At 38.8% G+C, this 10,084-nt stretch overlaps 1 protein-coding gene across 1 annotated transcript; it reads right to left on the reverse strand.

The window, feature by feature from the left end:
• Positions 1 to 687: 687 nt before the first annotated feature.
• On the reverse strand, positions 688 to 8,734 carry bspry (B-box and SPRY domain containing). The gene is made up of 6 exons (XM_044333921.1): positions 8,183 to 8,734; positions 7,469 to 7,567; positions 4,547 to 4,777; positions 4,330 to 4,355; positions 4,102 to 4,226; positions 688 to 1,967 (listed from the first exon to the last, which is right to left on the reverse strand). The coding sequence occupies exons 1-6, from the start codon at positions 8,579 to 8,581 to the stop codon at positions 1,432 to 1,434; spliced, it is 1,416 nt and encodes a 471-aa protein (XP_044189856.1). The 5' UTR covers positions 8,582 to 8,734; the 3' UTR covers positions 688 to 1,431.
• Positions 8,735 to 10,084: the final 1,350 nt, after the last annotated feature.

A 10,084-nucleotide genomic window follows, 5' to 3' on the forward strand; every position in this document is an offset into this window, starting at 1 on the left:
TACTATGATCTTCACGTGACAGAGCTGAGCTACTTAGTGAAATTTAAATGTTTAAAACTGACCTTTATGCTCTTTCCTAAGAACGTTTCAAATGTAAATAAAGAAAAAAAAACATTAATCTTCAACAGCAAGTGTTTAACAGATTTTAAAGGTGACATATAAGGTCTATATTTTTATTCTGGGACTCTACTGGAATATCTTTGCATGATTTACTGTTCAAAAAAACTCCTTATGTATCTTATAATGGCTCTTTATCCAGCCCCTCAGTTCAGCCTCTGTCTGGAACAGGCCGTTTCAGCTCCTGTCTCTTTAAGACCCCCTCCTGATGAGCCCTCTCTGTTCTGATTGGCCAGCTTCAGCTCTGGAGTATACGTTGACATACAATAGCAGAATTTCACCTCTTTTCTTTTGTTCTTTACACAAAATGTCAACTTCACAAATACATCCATACTATGTTTGATCCGAAATATGCAGGTGGACAATGCGAACAACCCGTGGAACAACCTAAGCAACAAAGACTATGGAACAGACGGGTACGTGTGAACAATCGGACACCAGTTCGATGGGGAAGTACAGGTAATATTGCAAATGGAGCATTCAGAGCAGCCTGAAGCCCGGGTTTTTCACTTTCATGAAGCATTTCTACATACGTTCATCTCAAGTTTTGGAACTTGTTTGACATCTAACATTATAACAGTATATAAATGATAGAAAATGATGAAAAGCGTGATATGTCCCCTTTAACAAAACAAGATCGAGTTTCACTCGCTCTGTTAACATATCTTATCTTCCTGCTGAGTCCCTACCAGCAAACTGGATATGTGATGTATCCCAGCTGACACATGCACGCAAAAGAAAACCTTGCTGTGTCAGAAAAGGACAAACTCAAAACTCTTCATCTGTGGAAAAATGTTATAGCAAAGGAAATTACAAAACAAAACCTTGTGTATTCACTGAAATATCTACTGCAGCGTCAGGAAATGAAATCGTCAAATTGTAATAATTAGTTTACTGAGCACATGACATAAAAACAAAATGATCTCAGTTGAGTTTCCATATTGAGTTTCTTTGCCACGTGACATTTCAAACAGTCCTGGATCAATCAGTATGATTCATATTTTTTTATATGGAGCCTTCAGGAAGCTTCCTAACACAGATCAAATGATAAAACTTCATCAAAAAACAATCATCGTCAGTCACAATAGTTGTTGTTATAGCACTACTGTATGAATATGATCAATAGATAAAGAAATTAGCCATTTAAAATAGTAAAAAAAGAATCACAGTAAGAATAAATAAAAATTTATGCCATGTCAAAGCTGGAGTTTCATTATTGCACAGATGGAGGATGTTTAACTGCTGATCATATTTACATTGGCATTTCTTCACATGTTTAAGGTCATTTGTAATTTTGGCAGCGTTGGTGGTCTGTTAGTGCAGTATGGTGATACTGCGGTCAGTCACGGCACACGCTGGCAGCAGAGGGGCGCTGAAGTGATGCCTGACGGAGTGCAGCACGGCACTGGAGTCCGGCTCATAAAACAGCAGCGTCTGACTCGGCCAGTCCAGCAGCAGGCCGATCCTCTGGGGTCTCTTTATAACCTGCAGGGGCTCCTTCTTCCCCGCGTGGCAGAAGGAGTAGTCCCCGTCATAGTGAGACAACACCCAGGACTGACTGTTGTAGCCCAGCCGGGACTCGTTCCCGGAGCCTTTGCGCTCCAGGCTGGCGTAGCAGACCCCGACCTTAAAGGCACCACTCTGGCCTACATCCACCACCCAGCTGTGGGTGCCGGAGGACATAGACAGCGAACCCAGAACATTGGGCCAACAGTCGAATCGTGCAGGGTCGTAGGGCGGGGATTGGCGGGGTTTTTTGTGGAGGAAGGTCAAAGTGCACAAGTCATCAGAGAGGGACAGGAGAGGGCTCAATGTGCGCTCGTCAAACTTCTGATGAGATGAACCGTAAGCTGTGGGAAAAAGAAAGAGGATGGATGTCATAAACTGCTGTAATACTGTAAGCAGACATCATGGTTTGAAGAATTTTCTTTACTGCGATTAAATCTTTTGTCTACTGTAATGTCACAACTTTCTAGGATGCCAAAAATGAGGGTCGCCTACTGAACTGATCACTTCTTGCCACCCTTAACATCTGTGCTCAAACCCAAGAACTACACTTGAGTACAAGGTTGGGCAATCAAGATCATAAATCTTCTGCACAGCAGTAGATTATAATGCAGTCAGGTACTGGTGAAGGCAATAGAGTAGAATCAAAAATGAAAAAGGTGCTCCCCTCTCAGCAAAGAAACTCAGCTCTGGACAGCTTAAACCAGCTAGTCAACAAGAAAGTTTGTGGCAAGCAACTTTTTCATTTTTTATATAATTTTGAGACAATTACAGAGCACTACATTAATTTGAAAGCTATAGTTCCTTTTTTGTTTTTTTGGGGGGGATTCTTTATTAGGAATAACCCCTTAAGATGTACCATCTCATTTTCGAGGGGGTCCTAAACAACAATACAATCTAAGCACAATTAGACAAAGCGTTTCACAGAAAACAAAAATAACTACAAGATAATTAAACGATGCCAAATGTGACAGAAAAAACAAACAAACAGTACATATAAAATAATAAGACACACAAAATCAGGAGATTATACTCTAAACAGAGCAAACAGATCATTAATTCACGAAAAAGTATTAATGTCAATGATAGCATTGAGTAATAAAGTTGTAAAACATAATTATAGAGGTGTTATTAAGGACATGTACAACTGATCCCATAATAAGGAAACCGGGCATGTTTGAACGAGTGGGAAGATGATATGGGTCGAATGTTTACAGGTAGATTATTCCAATCAGAGGGAGCTTGAAACATAAAGGCTTTCTTAGCTATAGACTTAGAGACTACAGGAACAGAAAAAGAGCTGTACAGAGTGTCTCAACTGATTGGAGGAGAAAGGTAGCATGAACTGTTTTCAATAGTGAGGGTAATTGAAATGTATACGTTTAAAAATAAACTGCAGCCAATGTCTCTGCCTTCTTATCATGGGAAAGGGCCAATTAAGAGTTTCATACATTGTACAATGATCAAGGACAACCAAGAGCAAATCTGCACAGTCTATTATAAACTATGTTGAGAGAAGAAGATTAGTTTTGGATGCAGCCTGATATACAACAACAGCCTCATCTCATATTGGTAAAATGAGTTGTGATACAAGCTTCTTTCTGACAGTAAAAGAGAAACAATTCCTGGAGCGGTAAAGAACACCGATACTGAAGTTCATTTTCTTCACAATATGATTAATATGATATTTAAATGAAATTTCAGGGTTGAGCCATAAGCCCAGTTATTTGCTGTGTTCAACTCTTTGCAGTGGTGTACCATCCAGACAGGCAGTAACTCATGAATAAGCTTTAAATTTGGATTTAATGCTTTGGCGAGTACTGAAAATCGTAATGTGAAATTTAGTTTTATTGAGTAGTAATTTATGAGCTGTGAGCCAGTGTTGTAAGATATTAAAATCAGACTTGTTGCTTTTAAGATATATAAAAGCTGCTTATACTTAGCATAGCATATAGTGTATATTACCTTATAAAATATGATATATTGTTACTGATCAATCTCCCTAACAGTATATACAGTAGTTTAAAATAGGTCGTCCTTAACCAGCAAAACATTAAAATACTTCCAACATGCTTTAATAATAATGATCAAATAATATAATAGTGTATGTACAATATTGTGACACTACAAGTGTACTTACTTTGACTTTTTTATACTTGAGCACATTTTTATATTAACAGTTTTGTATTCAGTACTTTATATTTTTAGATTGTAGTATTGATATTTTCATGAAAAGACGGCTTCACTTTTCTCATTGAAATGTTTTTCTTTGGCTGTTTCTGTCGGGGAGCAACTGACGTAATATCTTCTTTGGTTTTGTAATAATATGCACAAAAAGTGATCACAATGAAAAATGCACTTTTCTCTCTCTATTGCTGGATTCTCATAATTTTTAAGGTATGTTAACGACCATAAAGATGCTTGTCATGTATACATGAAGCTCCAGGATAGTTTACAACTGAATAGAAACATTCTAACCGTTTGGTCCCTGCAGTACTGCCGTGGCCCACAGCCCTCTCAGCAGCTTGCTGTCACCGCAGCCTGGGTTCATGTTGAGCTGGACTGTATCACAGGGCTCCCCGACCCCCTCTGCCTCCTCCACTCTGCATACACAAACACACGCATTTAGAAAAAGTAGAAGAGATATTACCTCTCTGGAATGTCCTGAGGAAAAAAAAAAATATATATATACAAGCACGTGATTACCTTTCAGCTATCTCCTGGGCACTTATCTGAAAGACGAGACAGGAAGCAAGTGATTATTATCCTGGATATTAGTGTAGTTAAGTAATTTATGATCATTATAAAGATGTTATTTGAGTACAACTTCCTCTGTTCTCCACAAATATTCCCACAATGATTCCTGGTCGTCCTTGAACCCCCCCCCCCCTCCCTTCCTGCAAAAACTTTCCCAGTCTCTCACCGCCAGCTGTGCGTCTGGAGTGTGAGTCAGGGTGTGCACCAGGCGGGAGCGTGTTTGCGACAGATTCGCCATGGCTTGGCTCCAGTGGGCTTTCTGGGTGAGGAGACACTGCTCCACCCGCTCCTCCTCCCTCTGCACCTCCTCCAGGAGACGCTGCTCCTCCTCGTCCAGGGCTTCACGTGCCGCGGTGACCTGAGCCAGCACCTGCTCCCTCGCCCTGCTCGCCGATACCTACGTGGAAAGTCGGGAGAGAAGGGGAAATATTAGAGGATTTGTGATGTTGAGGAAAATCAATTGCATAATCAATAAACAATGTTATTAAGTTAAAAACGCACGATGTTCAAAGGCTCAGAAAACCAGCAAAATTTCACATTTTTGGGGCATTTTTGAAAACAAAAAGCAACAACAAAAAAAGAGTTAAACAATTGATACATTTTTAAAAATATCAATTGTCTGTCAGTCAACCTGATTGATAGATTAATTGACTAATCATTTCAGCTCTAATTATATTTATAGTATAGTTGCAACTTCTTTTTTAGTTTACGTTTTTAACTGTAATGTTTGTGATCAAGACTCTGTATGTTGCAGTTCATGTTCTGTGTGTATTTTTGTTGGTTAATTGTGGATGTAATTCCTTAATAAGCTAAAATTATTATGATGTGCTTTAACGCCTGGCAAAAGCGTTACTCAGGTATGTTTAAAAAAATAAATAAATAAAAATACACTCTCATCAAACAGACTACGCTTTTCTCAGACATGGCTTTCATGTAACACTGCAATGAGATAAATAAATGTTTTTTTCAGTCAATTGATTGTTTAATCTACAAAACAGTAAAGAATGCCCTTCACAAGCTCCCAGAGCTCACGCTGATATCTTAAAATTGTCTAACAAACAATCCAAAACCAAAAAATATTCAATTTACATTGATACAAAATACAAATAAGCAGAAAATCATAATTAAGAAGCCTGAACTGGTGAATATTTGGCATTCTTGCTCTATAAATTACTTAAACAATGAACTAATTGACTAATAGGCTCAGTAAGAAAAGCACAGGTGCAAATAATAAAATGAATGATGGCTGAATTCCATTTGGCTGCTTCTGTCACTGTCATGACTTATTCAGATACCTGAACAGAATAGAGTCGTTGTTAGCATGACTGGAAATACCTTTGTTTTCCTACAGTGAACAGTTAAAGTGTGTTATGGGAAAAGATGTGTTGTTTTAACACTAATTAAAAACAATAAAAAACTGAGTGATGGACTGTAGTGATGTCACAGGAGGGCCTTTGACTACATCTCATGTATGTTTAATCTAGAGATGTTCTGATACCATTTTTTCCTTCCCAGTGCCAATTCTGATAACTGAACTTGTGTACTGGCCAATACCGAGTACTGATCCTATACCACTGCGTCAAAAAAAATTCAACAGCTGTATACCACTAACCCTGTATGGATGTGATATGACTGTGCCGCCCCTCGAAACTAAAGCCTTGCATATTGTACACGTTGCCTTTTTACTGGTGGGACTTTCCAGTGTAAAATATTGCCAAATTGCTGACATTTTGCCAATGGCTAAAATTACACTATTCACTGGAAATCAATTATTCTTTGCTGCTCTAGAACGGTAGCTGCCAGTGACTACACAGTGCAGTTTGCTGTGTAGGCTGCTGTTTTGGTGCAGCGAAGAAGAACTGGTGTGAAACTACTTTAAAGTTTATTAATAATTTACATGGTATCGGATCAGTGCATATACTCATATACTCGCTAATACCCGATCCAGCATTTTAGGCAGTATCAGAGGCATTTCTGATACTGTTTTCAGTACTGGACCAACTCTAGTTTAAACCTCAATCAGCTCCTACAGTGCATTTCACTACAAATACACACTAAAACACAATGGCTCTTTAAGTGAGAGTTTCTAGTCGGGAGGGCAGATGCATTTTCTCTTCCCCACAATCAAACATTAGGGAACACATGGGTCAAACAGAGTCTGACCCATCTTCTGGTGCTCATAAGCAGCCAAACAAACACTTTGGGAGGTCAGCAATGACACATTTCACACTTCTGGCTATAAATGAACACACCAACCAGACTTTTAACCAACGACATTGTCTTGACAGTGTCAAGTAAGTTTGTTTTATGTTGTTGCAGAAACATGTGTTGGTTTGTTGATTTGATTCTTGCTTAGATGAGGTGTCTATGTATTTGTATCACCTGCTTTTGTTGTTTGCTTGAGGTTTAATTTGCTCTGTGGTGACTTGTTACCTAGAAAACTATGCATGCATGACCTGTGATCAATTTAGACACCCAGTGTGATCAGAGACGTAAATAAATAAAAGAACAACAATATCATTTCAAGGTATATTTGGTTACTGAACATAGTGAAGCTTTCTGAAATTCATTTTTTTCCTCTTATGCATACATTTACAATTGACCTTATTATGATAAAGGTTTAGAATAAAGAGATCAAATTAGAGAGCAAGTGAGTGGAAGAAAAAGATTACAATGGCTGAGAAACCTCCTTATACTGAAAAGAACTGTACTCCAATGAATGAGATGGATTTTTTTTTTACCTTATTTGGATGACTTTACTCATTATTTCCCCTCCTTGTTGATATCAAAATAACTGTTTCACATGCAAAGTAGTGCTGACATAATTAATGAAGTTATTCATCAAGCAGGAATTTCAATCACTCGTTGGTTTCTGCTTTATAGACATTCCACAGGGTTCAGTATCCACATACACAAAGCCAACATATGTCCACAAAACACATGATGTTCTTTTTTTACTTTTCTGCAAAGCCTTCACCTGTCAAAACACATTGTGTGAAATAGTGTTGTACCGGTGTTGAGCTTGATACTGTGTCTGTAATCATTAGTATGTGAATGAGCGTGGGAGGAGATCAGAAGCGTCTCTCACCTGAAGCTGTTGCTCTTTGGCTGTCAGTGTCTGCTCGATAAACCTTTCAATCCTCAGTGCCTGCAGCTGCATTTTCTCACACACATCCACCAGTCGATTCTAGTGAAAAACACACACACACTTTTTGAATAAGCACATAACATCATCAGCTGGAAGCGCAACAAGAAAATCCTGTCTTCTCAAATGCCATGCAGAGCAGTCAGCAGGAAAAAACAACTTGCAAATGTGTCACACCCAAGAACGACTTATGAGATACACATCTTATTTATTACACTGTCAAATATGAGAACACAAATAACACACACTTCCCAACTGCTGCCTTATTTAATAGAGTGATTGAAGAGTGGTTGAAGTAGAAAAATCCACATTTTCTCATGTTAAATATGCTAAATCTCTCATAAAAGAAGAGAATACATAGAATAATAGCTTATAAAGCAGATAACATGAGTTTAAACCTGCTTAATAGCACATTATAAGAAAAATAAAGAAGTTAGAAGGCAAATCCATTCATACTGAAGTGAAAGTAACCTTCCTAAGCTATGTTTTTTCAACCCGGCAGGTAACTTCAGCAAAGAAAACTTTATCCATAAGGCACCTGCTATATAGGAAATACGTCCCAAAGTTGAAAATATTATGCCACAGCTCTGGTAATGCATTTAAATAGAGCAAACAGGTGCATATATACAGCAGGTGAACTGCTCCACACACACTTACCCTGACTGCGGTAACTCTGGTAGCCAGAGGGGTCACGGTGTGTCCGTGGCAAGGCCCTACGATGGCGCAGTGTGAGCAGATGAGTTTCTGCTCGGTGCCGCAGTACCAGTCCAGCTCAGACTCATGCTCCACACAGAGCTCACATTCACCGGAGAAGATGCCAGACTCGTTGTCGGAAGTGGTCGCAGCCGGTGAGGTCGTTCCGTTGCCACCGCCGCCACCGCCGCACCGCGTCACCGCAGTTGTGTCCCCCGCCTGCTGCTGCCTCACACCGCCGCTCAACACGGAGAAAATAGGCTGCTCACCATCCATGTCTTTGGGTCTCACGGTGTGTAAAGTCTCCCTTGGGTCACCCGGTGATGAGCATACTAACTCGCATGTTTTTAGCTCCTCGGTCATGGCACAATAACGCAACAGGTGCACCGGCAGAGCTGGAGTCAGTTACAGCGCTGTGACACAGGTGTAACAGGTGAGCGGAACACGGAAGTAACACGACCATCAGAGGTCAGAGCCGGGAGAGAAAAAAAAGGTTTCTGCCCTGCTGGTTTATTGAGTTGTTTGTTTTGGGCGTCAGGTGAAAACCACATTATAAGTCGTTAATCATGTTGTACTAATGAGCCACACACAGGTATATTCAATCACACAGCTGACATGCTGAGACAAGTTGTATATTTACAATGTCTCTCTCCCCCTGCCTCACCTTTTCTCATTATGACTAGCTTTTTTTAAAAAACCTGATTTTGGACGCGTAATACCTGGTCAAACTTCCAGCTGGGTCCTAAAGTCAAGCCTCAAGTACTACTCAAAGTATTTTGAGGTAATTGTACTACACAACAGTATATTCCACTGGGAAATTGTAAACATATGACGAGTACATAAATATTATTTATTGCTAGCCTATACAGTATGTGTGTGTGTGTGTGTGTGTGTGTGTGTGTGTGTGTGTGTGCGTGTACGATTTCTTATTCAGTGATTATTTCACAGCAAGAATTGATGTTGTTTCAATATCAAGTTTTATGTGTTGCAGATAAAAACTGATCAGTTTCATTCTGACTAATATCACATAATGTTTTTTGATTCATGAACAAAGAATCTGAAATTCTTGGTTTTTTTTTTTACAAGTAAACTAAAAACGAGATTTTTGGTTTTTCTATCAGTGGAGTTTTATGTTCATATACATCTTTTTATGAGTTATACTTATGTTTGTACAGCGGTGGAATGTAAAAAAAAAGTACATTTATTCTATTCTGTACTTAAGTACAATTTTGAGGTACTTTTACTTTACTTGAGTATTTCCATTTTATCAACTTTGCACTTCTACTCCACCACATTTCAGTGGGAAATATTATACTTTATACTCCCCTACATTTATTTGCATTCCTATTCATTTGAATACCCAGCAGTATATGTTGTAAACATTAGAGTTTCCATGACAACATTAAAATGATGCTTACATGTCAGTGAATGAGTATTAAAATTCCAATGATATAAATATGACAAATATAACACTAAACGGGGCCATTTTGCATTTTGTACTTTTACTTTTGATACTTTAAATGCATTTTGCTGCTAGTACTTCTGTACTTTTACTTATGTATGATTTTGAATGCAGGACTTTCACTTGTAATGGTCTATTTTCTCATTGTGGTATTGCTGCTTTTACTTAAATAAAAGATCTCAGTACTTCTTCCACCACTGTGTTTGTAGACACAATTCACGGAAACCTGTTAAGGGGCATAACAAAATTTTCCAGGTTGGGCAGGTGTGATGGATGGAAACATTGTTTCATCATGTGAGTTGAGGATCAGAGGTAAAACCACACCTATGACAGCTCTGTTTAGTAATAGTGTGCAACACCCTGTCTGGAAAAGCTTGATTCCAGAGAGAGTATTTGTCTGGAAA

The sequence above is a fragment of the Thunnus albacares genome, chromosome 18 (assembly GCF_914725855.1).
Source record: "Thunnus albacares chromosome 18, fThuAlb1.1, whole genome shotgun sequence".
Lineage (NCBI taxonomy): Eukaryota > Metazoa > Chordata > Actinopteri > Scombriformes > Scombridae > Thunnus > Thunnus albacares.

Coding starts and splice junctions, on each gene's coding strand:
- bspry (XM_044333921.1), bottom strand. CDS start 8,581: ATGACCGAGGAGCTAAAAACATGCGAGTTAGTATGCTCATCACCGGGT. Junction 4,227..4,329: donor GCCCAGGAGATAGCTGAAAG/GTAATCACGTGC, acceptor TTGTGTATGCAG/AGTGGAGGAGGCAGAGGGGG. Junction 1,968..4,101: donor AGTACTGCAGGGACCAAACG/GTTAGAATGTTT, acceptor TTTTTCCCACAG/CTTACGGTTCATCTCATCAG.